We start from the raw sequence: 14,573 nt of genomic DNA on the forward strand, positions 1-14,573 counted from the left end.
CAGCCAGTCTGGTCTTGAAAACCTCCCAGGATTTGATGTGAACACTTAACAAGTTAATCTGACTAATTCTGAAGTCTATGACATGTCTGAATGCCAATACAAAGATCCTAGGAGTTTTTAAATACTGACTGGTTCTGCTATTGTACTTCAGATGAGCCTTTTCTTTACAACACATGGCTGGCACTCTAATGAACAGTTTTACTCCAGCAGCTGCTTTCCCCATCCCATGCAGGAGACATGTTGAAGGCTGGTTGTCTCAGAAATGCAAAGGAGAGATTCTCCCTGCTTGAGTTTGCTGATCCTCTTCTGCCCAGGCTCTTGATGCAAAATTAAAGCAGTTAATTCATCCTATTTAAGAGCTATTTATCTATTACTCAAATTGTTTAAAAAGATACATGCTAACACGGCTATTGCCATCACTAATTAGAGACTACAGGGTCATAAAGAGGCATGGATGTCCCAGAATTCATTGCATGGTCACCAGGTGGGGTCTGGAATTCACTGCAATGCAGTATAAGCAAGGTGTGGCTGTAGCAAGATGCATCTTGGAGTCTTTTTTCCTTGTTATGATGTGCACAGAAGATGAACATTTTGCAGCAAGCACCCCAGAGAAAAGCTGGAAGAATACTTGCCTTTGTAGCCATGCTGCATGACCCAGGATATGCCCAAGCATATGTAAGATGTGACTATGTTCTCCTCTCTCCTTGTCTTGCCTGAGATGGCTCAGACTAATAACACAACCTAAACATTTTCTAAAGGACTTGAGGGTTGAACTTGCTCTCTCAAGACTTCCCTGCTCCAGCACCAACGACTGCACATAATAAGAAAAGGATGGGAAAACTCCTACCATCTCACACAAAGTTTCCTCAGCTTCTTATAACTTCTTTTTCCAAAGCAGCTGGTATGTAATGAATGAAAACATATTAATGGAAGTCTCTCAGCACAGTTATCAACATGCTGCCTCAGATGGTGGAAAGAAAAGCAGCATCCCTGGAGAGAGACAAAGTTACAGTTGGGATGACACATGCCTCTTCTACCTGGCTGCTCACCATCCCCAAAGAGAACAGTGCTTTCTCTTCATGGAGGTAAATAAACGAAGACCAGCCTCCATGTCTGCTAGGAAAACAAATGCTTAAGTAAACTAGCTAACAGGACAGACATGGTTTAAAACCACAGACTGAAGAAAGAACATGTATTCATTTAAGTTAGGCAGCCAATGTAGTGCCCTGATGGTATATCCACTTTACATGGCTCTATAAGCCTTGTTTCAAAATCATTGTTACTGTGTCAAAAGTGTATATAGGTTATTTAATCAGTAAAAAAAAGTGGCTATTTTCTCCTAGTGTGTTTCAGGATTTATATAAACTATGTTAAAAAAAAGTAATTTGCGTAGAGGGATTTCTTTGCAGCTTTAAGCAGTTTGCAGTACATTGTGTTACTTCCTTTTCTAATTTGTCTTCTGATTTTTTCCACTGCAGACAGTTTAAGAAATGTCAGCCTTGTCCTAAATTCTGTCTAACTGGAACAATAAAACAGTTAACGCTTCTTCAATTATGCTGTTTAGTTAGAAAAAGTCATTATGACGCAAGTAAAGGAGTTGTACAAAGTACTCCAGGGCACAAATGTAAGAAACTGCCACCAATTACTAGGACTACTTTTAAAAACTGTGAAATATGACTGTTTTTGACATGTTATTAAAAAAGCATTTGTGTATTTTACTCTGCTATCTTCACAGCCTTTTGCTGATCTTATGAATGTATTCAGGCTAACACCAGAAATTTTGACAATTTTTATTACTTCTAAAGTTTTTAAAATCTTGTGAAACTCTGATTGTCCTGTCAAAATAAATATCCCCAAAGTAAAAGTGAGGTCAAACTCCAGTTCACTGAGACCAGCAGCACTTTTGCAATAGGTCTGAGTAGAATACAGGCAGTGTGTTGCCTGTGTTTCGGTGGTTATTGTCTCAGTGACTGAATGAGAGAGAAAATTCCTGAAAACTTAATAGGCAGGTTTGACAGCAATGTGACAAGACAGTTTTTGGCCATGAACAACCAAGCATAATGGATTTGACTCTGTCACGGGGTAATATAAAACTGTGTGTTTAGTATCTCATGCAAGTAGATGAGCTACTTAGCCCTCCAGTACTAGGTAGGTACTACCAGAATCTTAGTAATGATGGAATGAGAAATTAAGTTCAGTATCAGAAAGGTGTTAGATAACACATGCAGCTCCCAGGGAAATATAAACATACTATCTATAAAAAAAGGATGAAGTACTTAATATCTGAGTGTCTGCACTGAATACCCATAACCAGTTGGATACTCACAGGAAAGTTTGGTGGTTTTGGGTCCAGGAACTAACTTCTAATGCTATTCTGGAAATTCTTCTGCAATTTCCAGTCGTCCAGGATGTGTAACATAATGAGTGTAGATTTGCCGAGGAAATATACTCCAGGAAGTGTCCCTTATACAAATGAGCTGGACAGAATGAGGGATTTTGTCTCTAAAGTAATGTTTCTAAATCGATTTTCAGTCAGGAGAAAATGCAAGTGGCATCAGGAAGTGTATTGTAAGCCACACTGGCCACAGCCCTAAGGATTCAATTATATAATTTGAAACTGATGAAGCAAGAGTCAATTCTAGGCAAATGTGGTCTGAGAACATGGCACCAGCTGAAGTAAGTGTAATGTGAAACAGTAAAATAAAAGAGAAACTAATAGCCATCCTGCATGCAAAAGCCAGATGCTAAAACCTGGATCATCCTTTCAAACTAACAACCATTCCAACACCTCCATACGCATTCTCCACCAGCTGCTGATGTAAAATAAAAGATTTTTCTCCCAAATAAATTAATAAGACAGTATAAATAAAGGCGTATAGACCATTCACAAATACTCTGTTGGCCACTGAACACACTGGAGCTGCCTTTGCTGATAGCTGCATTAACAGCCGCAGTTGGGCTGCTGTGGAGGAGGGGTGTCCTTTAGCTGTGTGTTCTGCTTGCTGGCAGCAATGGTTGGATCCATCTCCAGGCTTTCTGACATCTTGTCACAGATGATATCCACGAGTCGCTCAAATGTCTGCTTGACATTAATGTTGTCCTTGGCACTTGTTTCAAAAAATTCAAATCCTAAGAAAATAAACAACACGTTTATGTTCAATGCATATTCCAGGGTCTCCAAGAAATATACAAACCTCTCCTGGGCAAGGAAAAGCAGACACACACTCAGAAAGCAAATGTGAGAGCATGCGCAAGAGAGAGTGGTACTGGAAGAGCAGTTAAAACTGTAGCACAACAAAAAGTAAGTACATTAGTGGTATTTGTTTATATCAAGCCAGTCAGGAACAGGACAAAACCACTCCCTTAGACAAATTCTACTTAAAAATAGTTTAATTAAAAAATTGTCACCAGTTTAACAGCATTATTTTTTTAGAAATGCCCTATGTACCCACTCATTGAGAAGGAATAATCTGCTGTTCCATCTCTATTCTGAACATTATTCAGCTGGAAACAGACACTTCCATTTGTGCCATTAACCTGGTGCCAAAAAAACCCAACTATACTTAGAAATAACCAGGTAAAGAAACAAGCAAGAAAATTAAAAACTGCTGCAATTTGATATCTACTTATGTTAGAGGTGAATCCATGGGAGCAAAGGGGCTCCCAGTGCCACAAACCAAGCTAAAAAGAAAATAAAATACACGAATGCATGCAAGGAAGAAAACTTCCTTAGTTTACATGGAAGGACTTTTTAGCTATTTATTCCCAACGACTACTCCAAAGGCAAAAATCTGAGCTATCCTGGTTAAGGGACACTGGAAGCCTTTATGGAACAGAGCCAGTTCTTCTAAGCTCTTTTCTCCATGTCCATTTGTCCCATGTCTAATCTTCCGTGTCTGCCTCCTTCCTCTGGGCAAGGTTTGCAACTTGCTGATCAGCCTGCAATACAGCAGCCTTCTGCCAGTGCTGGCTCATCCCATGTTCTTGCTTTCCTTGCAAAATATTTGCAGGAAAACTGTTCATAACAAAAGACCATCTAAAGACATCATACTGGAAAGAGCTTTGAATCTACATCGCCTTTTTAATTAAGGTTGGCTTACACAAATCCTTTGTTCCAAACTAGAAGGAAAGTGGCGAAAGCCAGTGTAGCTTCACTTGCTGTGCTGCATGCAGGAAAAGACTGTTCAGAATGCTCAGGGATAGCCTGGGGAAAGGAAGATTCTCAACATTTTCAGTGCTCTGTGTTGAAACCTGGCTGCAGCTCTAGTACAGCAACACAGTCAGATAATTCCATAAGTGTTAGTGTTAGCTCACAGGAAGCAGGAGGAAAGCAGCCATTCCAAAGAGGAACAAGCAGGACCAAAGGGCAGAAGGTTTGAGGGACAGTGAGAGGATGCCTGAGAAATAGCACACCAAAGCATTGGAGAAGATGACAGGAAAAAGAATGAATTTTAAGGACATTTATGAGGGGAGCAGTTTTTACAGTTAATAAGACAGAATAATAGGCACATGAGATGATCACAGAATGGTAGATATGACAGGTATATGTGTCACAAAGAAGGGACGAGAGCCATGTCAGGAAATACTGTAACATGGGCAGGATAGAGAAAAGAGCCCCACTACCACAGTTAGGATGTTCTGCATAAAAACACTGTGAAAAACTCAGAGGCACCCATTCTCCAAGTAAAACAGAGGCATGCAGTGTGCTCAAGCACAAACATACTTATTCAGATAAAGTAAGACACTACAGCTGTGGTGAAATCTCAGTTTCACTGGAATTTCAGTTATGATTTTGATATAAGAAGGAAACTGCAGTCACAGTAGTGGTGTAGCTGAGTATCAGGCTATGCCTGTATACAAATCTCATCAATTTAATCACTAATTACCTGAGCGATCCAGGGCCTCCCTGGCTAGACCCTGCATAGGTGAGACAATGCACTGACCCGTGAGAAAGTGACAGAACTCCCAGCTGCCTCCACAACAAAGTATTTGCTATAGTCTTTACAGGAACTGTACAGGTAGGCAGCCCTGGAGACTCCCCCCCCCCCCCCCCCCCCCCCAGTCAGCCTCTGCTGTGCATAGATGATATTATAGGAACTATATGCTTAAATGTGCTGATAAACATCCTAAGTAGAGAATGGGTTATGCTGGTGGGCTTCCCCCAGGCAGTTCCTGCTGTAGTAGAATGGATTCAGCTGCACATAGGTAGGACACTTGTAGTTGATCTGTGGTGTAGAAACAGTTCTTGTCGATGCAGAAATGCTCACACAGAACAGTCTTTTGACTGAAGACAGTTAAGAAATGCTTTGTATACAGTTTAAAGTAATCACTGCCAAATGATCATGGTATGTAGTGGGCAAGTAGGACTAGCTAGATTACAAGAATTAGCAGAACAAGAGTTCACAGAGTCTCATTTGATGTAGCTGAAGACATCATTGCAAAGACCCTTGCAACAGAAGCTCATGTTGCCACCCAGCCAGCCACTGAATACTCTGTGCAGGGGATTCAGTTCCTCACTGACAGTTACCTTATGCAAAAGATCCCAGTAAATTAGAGTGGTGTTTATTTTTCATTTGTTTGTTCAACAGAAACTCTATCTCAGAAGCTCAAAGAGATATGGAACATTTTTCCCAGCAGAGTGTGCATGTAATAAATGGCTGAATTCTGGTTGTTTTCCATTTTATGTAATATTTTGTAGAACTTGACCTTTCCTCTCCTCCTGACTCATCTTGCAATTATTTTACTAATAGTGCTTAGACACCATAAGCTTTTAAAATGCATGTGTATGAGGGCCCCAGATCTCTGCCTTTTAATACTTTCTTCAGTTTTTTTTCCACTGCTCGTTATTAACAGAGAAAAAAATCTTCCATAACACTGTAAAGCTGGAGTGAGGAAATCTGGTGATGCCCAGGGTTCTGCTCAAAGAACACCATGTTCCTACCACCTGTGATGATCTGTACTGTTTGATGTGGATGAGACCTAGCACAGCTGAGTACTGCAAAGAAATGACAAAGCCCAAGAGGCAAGCGGGTAAGTAAGGCAGAAGAGAACCTCATTTCAGCTGGGATGGAGTTAATTTTCTTCCTAGCAGCTGTGTTTTGGGTTTAGTGTGAAAACAACAATGATAACACACTGATGTTTTTAGTTGTTGCTAAGTAGGGCTTATCCTGATTAAGGACTTTTCAGCTCTGCCAATGAGGTGCACAAGAAGTGGAAGGAAGTAGAGACAGGACATCTGACCCAAACTAGCCAAAGGGGTATTCCATACCATATAATGTCATGCTCAGTACATAAACTGCAGGAATTTGATAAAGGAGGGACTTATCGCTTACTGGAAATTATTTGGGCATCAGCTGGTGGTGAGCAATTGTAATGTGCATCACTTGTTTATTCCTTCCTCTCTCTAAGTTGTTCTTATCTCAACCCATGGGGGTTTACATTTTTTCTGATTTTCCTCCCCATGCCACTGGGGACGAAGGGTGAAGTGAGTGAGCAGCTGTGTGGCACCTAGTTGCCAGCTGGGCTTAAACTGTGACAAGATAAAACTGACTAAATCCAAAATATCAAAGTGCTTCCTGAACATATGAACAGTGTGGATGGAAAATGCCTCAGGATGTTCTAATTTAAATGCCTTATTTGTGTTTAATTTAGTTTTCCATTTGCTGTTCTTACACTATGTCTCTTTCCCTTATCTATCTTCTTCCCAAAGTATTGACTCAAAGAAAGCTTGCAAGCTCTCAGCAGCCCCTACAGAGCACTACAGCAGCATGCAGCAGCCAAGACATCAACAGGGTGCTGTTGTTCATCTGATGAGATATAATGCACACAGAGTAGTAACCACCCTGAAACACATAAACAGCATGAATTACTGACTTTGTTCTCTCCCTGCCTTGTGTTTGTCCTGACTTCACAGAGGTTCCTTCATCAATGCTCATTAACTCTTGTTTATGGTTCTTTCAAAAAATAAAGAAGAAAAAATGACACCTGCATGCAGAGCAAAGAACATTCTGCACCCTCTCATCTTCCTGAGAAAATGTGCATCAAGAGGGCACACAAGACAGCAAATTTTAAGCACAATTCCACAGTCAATACAGACAAACTATGTTCATGTTTCACCAGCTGATTAAGAAGACCTTCTGGTTTCGGAGTGGTTGTCCAAAACCGAGACAACTTTATTTACCACCGCTGATGTTAGGTTTAACAAATGTTCTCAAGGATGTGCTCCTGCAATAACTATCCTTTCTTGAAGACAAGCCTGAACATGATTTTTAGCACTGCTCTTGCCAGTGCCCTGTTGAACCCAGTATTTTGAGTAGTAGGAGACTGAAACATCAGAGCAAGAAGCAGCTGCTCCCTTTGTCACACAGTGGTGTACAAAAGGCAAAATCTAGGAAACCATGGGAATGAATTATTTAACAATGTCATAGCATATAAAGTGGAGGAGTTTTATTTTCTTGGATTTATTTTCTTGGATTTTGCTTTATTTTCTTGGATTCTGTGGGTAGTTCTGACGGGGTGCTGGTAGGCACTTCTTGCCTGCTGTGAACAGTTTGCATTCACACTGCAGGCTGTCAGTCAAGGCAAGTGCAGGCCCTTTCTCCCCTCCTCAGATGTCCACTTCCTCAGAACTGTTAATATATTTGAGACCTCTACTGCTTTCTCAAAGAGAGACAGACACACATGGCAGGATTGCAAAGGTCAACTGGGAAACTGGGCTGGAAGTAGCCAGAGACTACTGATGTTCTTCAAAGTACCTCCTACACCCACAACTGTGGTAGCAGACCTGGTTACACTGTGCTCTGTGTAACACCCTAGTACCTAGTGCAGCATGAGCACAACACACATGGTTTGGACCTATAGCAGGATTATTCTTCTGCAGCAACTTTAGGTGCCCTGGTGTTACTCTGTAGTAGCAGTACTTGTAGACCAGTTGGATGGGACCTCTGTGGTCTAAACAAGCCCAAAGGCTGGCCTATGTTTAGTAAAGTATTAAAATGACATTAAGCCCCCAAATTGGACTTTGCTAATATTACCTCAGCAAAGAGCAATGTTTTAGCACCATTCTGGGTAGAACTAATGTAAAGGTTGTTAACAGAAATGCTTAGACATTTATCCAACCTTTAGGGTGGCCAATTTATATATACGTGTGAATATATATATATATATATATATATATACACACAAAAGGTAAAGGAGGACTCTCAGACTCTCAGCTGTGGCAGAATGGACAGACCTGAGGAGCAGTAATGTTCTAATGAACACCTTCTTTTCTGCTCTTTCAGAACAGCAGGTTTCCATATAAATTCCAGTTGTACTGATTTTGATTGTGGCTTCCACATACCTTTTAAATAGGTGCATTTGGGCAATTAACTAGACTCCTGCCAAAGGATTTTCTTTTGCTTGTTTGCGTGAGATGTTTGTGGAGCAAACACAATCCCTTTTTTCTCCTTCTCATTAAGTAACTTTCCTGTAATGCAGTTCCAAATGCATGAAAGCAACATCAGGTTGGCATTTTCTCCTTGTAAAAAGCCATCCTGGTGACAGGCGCTTTTAACTGCTCTGCTCTTCCAAACAAGACTCTGGTGTATGTCAGTCTGTCAGTGCTGTCTCCTTCCTCCGGCACTAATATTTGCCCTTTAAAAAGAGGTAAAAACCAGTGAAGGATGGATCTATGAACACGCATGTTCTTGCACAACACAATTATTTTCATGTTTAATGAAAAGTTAGGTGCAGCATATGTCCATTCTCTGCAATTTGCTGGTGACCCTGCCTTCTGTACCACAGCCTCCAGCCTGCCATGAAGGCAAAACAGAACTTGCTCTTCTAGTAAGTTGTGTGCTGAGGTGCCAAGTCCCACTTGATTCCTGACTTAGATGCCAAAATTACCGTCCTAAAAATTCCTCCTCAGTTGCTGCCTAAGCTCACAGATGGCTGATATGCCCAGTGTACCCACAAATGCCTAATGTACACATCACCCCTAGGGCTTATACCCCAACCAAGTGAAGGTTCACTCTGGTCTTGATGCTGCAGAGCTGCTGTCTTGTCTATCAGCCCTGGCAGGATTCAGAAACCAGCCATGTTCCTGCCCTATCTCAGCAGCAGGCCTGGTCTTGCAGGCTTGGTCAGATCACAAAGAAGTGCTAAATGCTAAATTGCACCCTGTAGAAGCACTAACAAGTACTCTATTTTCAGGCTTACTGGGGTGCTAAATGGGTTTAATTTGAAGAATTTGGACCTATGGCTGGTCTGGACCTATGGCAGTATTGTACTTTTGCAGCAACCTTAGAGGCCCTCGTTTAAAATAGATTATATGCTTTGTAAATGGGAATATTTGCAATTAAAAACTCATGCGTGTTGAACTAATCTGTAGCACACACATAACAAACACGAGCTGTGCAGAAGCACATGAACAACCGAAGAACACATATACAATTACACAGCTAATTTTCATGCATAGCAAAACGTCATAAACTCTGTGACAAACTATATACGCAACTGTCCAGTTGCATGTGCAGTTAGTCTATTCAAAGCTCTGCGCACACCTCTGCCTGCTAATCCTTTGCAAGAACGTACATCACAATATATCATACAGACCATGAATAAAAGGAACCAAGAAACTGATGCCATCTGTGAGTCATTCGTTTTATTTCTGTTCTCACAGATGACACCACACTTTCATGAACATATGAAACTTTGAACTCAGCTGAGATATATGAGATGAATATGTCAGAAAACTGTGTGAGTAATGCAGCTGGGAAGTATGCATATATTTTGCTTGTAAGTTCCAAGCTTCTTTTACTAAATGCCTTAAAGTACATGAGTACTGACTATACTGGGATTACTCTCAATGGCCAGTGCATATAGTGCTCAGAGCAAACAATGAAGAGACAGGGCTTTCCACACTCTTTTAGGTAATTATTAGTGAATATATTGTTTAAATGTGTTTGCTATGATTCCCATGTCAATATTAACATTACATTAATTAGTTCTCTCGACTGGCTGATATGTCACATTTCTGTATTTTCTTGGTAAGATATCTCTATGAGGTAAACTTACATGACTCAACTGCATTTATTTCATCATGTGTGTTTTAATCTCATTACTATTTTAATGATGTTACTATGTTAATCAGCCATGAATCAATTTCTTAAAAAAGCCTGTACCACTTACAAAAATACTGAATAGGGTGACAAGGAATGGCTAAGGTGTGAGATGGTCTTTGTGTCTTGAATGATGAAATAGTCTGGGAATTTCAGCCTGGAGAAAAAGCAGGGGTATGATAAAAGTCTCTGAAACCACTGATGTTACAGAGCAGGTAACAGCAAATAATTGTTCACTGTTTCTCAGAATATAACAGTGAAGAAGCATCAAAAAAGCTATCATGTTTTTGATAGCTTTGTGAATCTTGTGAAGATAAACTGCATGTTTATAAGATATTGTGGATGGTAAGGTTTTATATGGTTTCAAAGACATCAATGGACAGTCCATGTTAAAAATCATGAAAGAGCAATTGAATATAAAGATACTGCCTTTGGTTCATGAGACCCACGAATATAATTTGCTACAGCCTGGTAAAGTATCACAATATGTTTGTCCTATTATATCTTACACAAGGCACCTACTGCTTGCTGCTATGATCAGTGATGGTATCACCAATGTCATGCCCTAGATCATTAACAACAAACTTAGGAAAAAAAACAAAACTAAAGTGGAAAGGAGACAAATTCTGCCTTGATAAACATTCTACTAGTTTCCCTTCAAGGTCAGATCTGGTTTTCTTAACCACTGTTTTTTGTGAACTTCTGTTAGTATTATGACAGGATACTTGACTAGTTTAGACAGACTTTGGCAGGTAACGAGGCCCATTGCTGGTTGACCTAAACTACTTGTTTTGAGCTACATTTGAGAATTAAGCCAGCAGTGAGATTCAAGGAAATGAGGTCAGCAGCAACAAAAGAGGCCCAATTTTCCAATAATGCTGGTCTCAACAGGACACTGTAATTCCTGGAGAGTTAAATGCCCAATGCTTTTTTCTGACCTTTTGAAAACCCAGCCCAAAACGTACATGTATTCCTTTTGCCAGTGACTTCAAATAAACCAGGGCTGAAAATAAAACCACACTTGAGAACAGTGTGTTTCAAAACACGCTCTTTGTACAGCAGTCGTGCATTGTGCTTGCTTGTAATTGTGGCTGCAAAACATTTCAGACCATGGTGCTCAAAGGGCTCACAGTCTTGAAATGTCTTGCTGGACACAAAAAATCTATATTATTATTTTTAAAACTTATCCACAAGAGATGTTATCAATTAACTAGCAGAGAAAGAAAAGACAGTCCCAAGTGTTCAACACATGTGTCCTTCAAACTGGCCAACATGGACAATTTGGTTCAGGGAAACTTGTTCTGCTTTTCCTGACACCATATCCCACAATCTCTAAGCAGATTAAATAAATTATTGCAGCTAAACAGAGAAGATATAAACATTTGTGTGTGCAGTCTGAGCACAGTAAACATACTGGATCAGAGCCATAATTTATCTGATACAGCTATCTGCCCTTGAGATAGCCACAGAACATATATCTCAAAAAGGAAAACCCCACAGAAGAGACTGGAACAGAGGATAATCTGCTCCCGTAAAGACTGAATTCTAAATCTCAGGAGTTAAAGTTTGCTTTAAAGCTTGAAACATGAGTTTTGATATCTAGCTGATACCTAGCTCATTACTCTTCCTTTTTTTCTTTTTTTTATTTTTGCAAGCATTGTTTATTACAGCTGCAGACTCTTGACAACATGCAAAGTTCCTTCTTGTCTTGCTAAATTCATGACCTTGGGGATTCCTTGTTAACTCACTGCATTAATCTTTCCATAGAAAAATAGTTTAAGGAATAGAAATTCAGGTTACTTATGTCACTTTAAAATTAAAGAAATCTTCAAAATCTACATTGCAAATCTATGTTTATTGCCAGCCATTTTAGTGCCTGGGCTAAATGGGGGGTGAAAGTATAGAATCACATTTTTTTGATCTCTTTTCCACTGAATACACTTTCCTTTCTCCTAGTAAATAAGTAAATATTAGAAATGCTAACAAAGGGAAATATATATTGGAATATATAATGTGACAGGTATTTCTGCAAAGAAAACTATTCTCTGTTAAAGCAGGCACAATAGTAACTATTTTGGTTTTGTTGAAACAGGTTTAGAAATTCTGTTTTTGACAAATGTTGGCAATTTTTATGGACATAACCTGCTGTTAAATCTTTTCTGTCACATTTAAAGGACTAATTTATGGTAATTTTAACGTATATTTTACCTGTTACTCGTAATGCTGATTTAGACATAACAATAGCTTTTATGCATAATACGTATTTAGATAAATGCGATAGGAAGATATGTTATTCTGATTAAATTATTTACCAGAACAAACAGTTGTACAACTAGAAAAAATATTTTAAGAAATAAGATCAGCAAGCTATGAACATGCATAGGTTAAGAATTGCTGAGGTGAGTAGCTCGAGAGAGGACGCCTTCAACACCGGAGCGGTGGGGCGGGAAGGAGATCAGCGTCCAGGAGCCTCAACTCAGAGCACCAAGAGCCACCGAGGGAGCCTCAAGTCCTCGACGGGACCTGCCCAGGAGCCGCCAGCTCAGCTGACAGAGCGAGCAGGGACTCACAGGGGGAGGAGGCAGGAGCAGCGGCACCAGCCCTGACTGGGTAAAAACCTGCCCCAGGGAGCGCGGCGAACAGAGCGGGTCGAGGCGGTTTGCGCGGGCCCGCTAGCGGGATGTTGAGCACTCGGCGTATGAGCAGGGCCCCGTCCGGAGCTCTGCTCTGGCTGCCCCGGCGGTGGCCGGCGTAGGCACCCAGACAGAGCCGGTGAGAGGGGAGGCTGCAGTGCAGAGCTCGGGGTGTAGAGAGTGCCTGCACTGGTCTGGTGAGGGGAGGGTGCGCAATGGGCAGGGCTGCACTCGGTACTCCCTGGTGGAGGTGCTCCTGCAGCAGGGGCTGAGCTGCGGGATGCTGTCAGTAGGCTGCGAGATGTCAGGGAAGCTGAGAGGAAGCAGGAATGCTTGCTCCTGGCCCAAACTGTGCAGGGGCCTCGAGCTTCACCTCTACCTCATGAAGGAAAGAAGGAGGCCGTTAACTTGGGAAGCTGGGAATTAGTGACAAAAAAAAAAAAAAAGAAGGAAAAGGACACCAAAAGCAAGGGGCTTCCCCCTAAATCCCCTGTCCCCACACAAAACCGCTTTGCTGTCCTGCAGGGGGCTAATGAGGAAATGCACTCGAGCCAGAAACAGGCTGATGCACTGGTAAAGATCTCTACTGGTGCTGCCAGGAAAAAGCGGCGGGTCGTAGTAGTAGGGGACTCTACACTGAAAGGGACAGAAGCACTTGTCTGCCGGCCAGACCCTGTCTCAAGGGAGGTGTGTTGCCTACCGGGGGCACAGATCAGGGATGTGGCAGAGAGGCTGCCTGCTCTAGAAAGTCCCATGGACTATTACCTACTCCTGGTGATACATGTGGGTGCTAGGGATATAGATAGTAGTAGCCTGGGGAACATGAAGAAGGACTACAGAGCCCTGGGGGAGGTGGTTAGGGGCTCTGGAGCTCAGGTGATCTTTTCATCAATTATCCAGGATACAGGGGAGGACCTAAAAAAAGCTAGGAGGATTGGCCAGGTTAATAAATGGTTAAAAGGGTGGTGTCATACTCAGGGGTTTGGGTGTCTTGAACACGGGACCCAAGTTTGTAGGCCAGGTCTAGTGGGGGCTGGTGGAGCTGGTCTGATACAGAAGGGAAAGAGCAGTTTTGGCAGGAGGCTTGCCAGGCTGGTCAAGGAGGCTTTAAACTAGATGTGCTGGGGGAGGGGGGCATCATTCCATCTCAACACACCCAGCCAGTTGCTAGAACCTATAATAAATGCTCGGAGCAATGTAGAGATACACCAGCTGCTCCAGCCAATGTGCCGGCTTCAGTTGGCTCAGATGCCTCTATACAAATGCCCGCATGGGGAACAAACAAGAGGAATTAGAGATGTGTGCATGTCTAGGGGGGGTATGATATAACAGACATCGCAGAAACATGGTGGGATGGCTCCTATGACTGGAGTGTTGGAATGGAAGGTTACAGCTCTTTAGAAAAGACAGGCCGGGCAGGCGGGGAGGGGGAGTTGCCCATTATGTTAGGGATAGGCTGGAGAGTATGGAACTCTGTCTGGGGACAGGTGAGCAGTCCACAGAGAGTTTGTGGGTCAGGGTTAAAGGGAATATAGCTATGGGAGACATTACTGTGGGGATCTGTTACAGACCGCCTGATCAAGGAGAACCTGCGGATGAAGCACTCTATAGACAGATGGGAAAAGCCTCACGCTCGCAGGCCCTTGTTCTCATGGGTGACTTCAACCACCCTGACATCTGTTGGAAGGACGGTACGGCCCGGCACAAGCAATCCAGGAGGTTCCTTGATTGTGTAGAAGACACCTTTCTTCTGGAAATAATATAGCAGCCAACAAGGAGAGGTGCCATGCTTGACCTCGTGCTCACCAACAGGGAAGGGCTCGTTGGAAATGTGACTCTC

The 14,573-nt window shown here is 41.9% G+C and overlaps 1 protein-coding gene across 2 annotated transcripts in view; it reads right to left on the bottom strand.

The window, feature by feature from the left end:
* Positions 1 to 802: 802 nt before the first annotated feature.
* RAB3C (RAB3C, member RAS oncogene family) overlaps positions 803 to 14,573 on the bottom strand; it is a 127,074-nt gene continuing 113,303 nt past the window's right edge. For both annotated transcript variants that reach the window (XM_061469373.1, XM_061469374.1), the window contains one exon: positions 803 to 3,129. In XM_061469373.1, coding sequence (XP_061325357.1) covers positions 2,942 to 3,129 — 188 coding nt within the window. In that variant the 3' untranslated portion in view covers positions 803 to 2,941. The remainder of the gene's footprint in view (positions 3,130 to 14,573) is intronic.

Source organism: Pezoporus flaviventris, unplaced genomic scaffold (assembly GCF_033815535.1).
Source record: "Pezoporus flaviventris isolate CSIRO_AGI_PZ_B2104156 unplaced genomic scaffold, CSIRO_AGI_Pfla_v1 ptg000057l, whole genome shotgun sequence".
Lineage (NCBI taxonomy): Eukaryota > Metazoa > Chordata > Aves > Psittaciformes > Psittacidae > Pezoporus > Pezoporus flaviventris.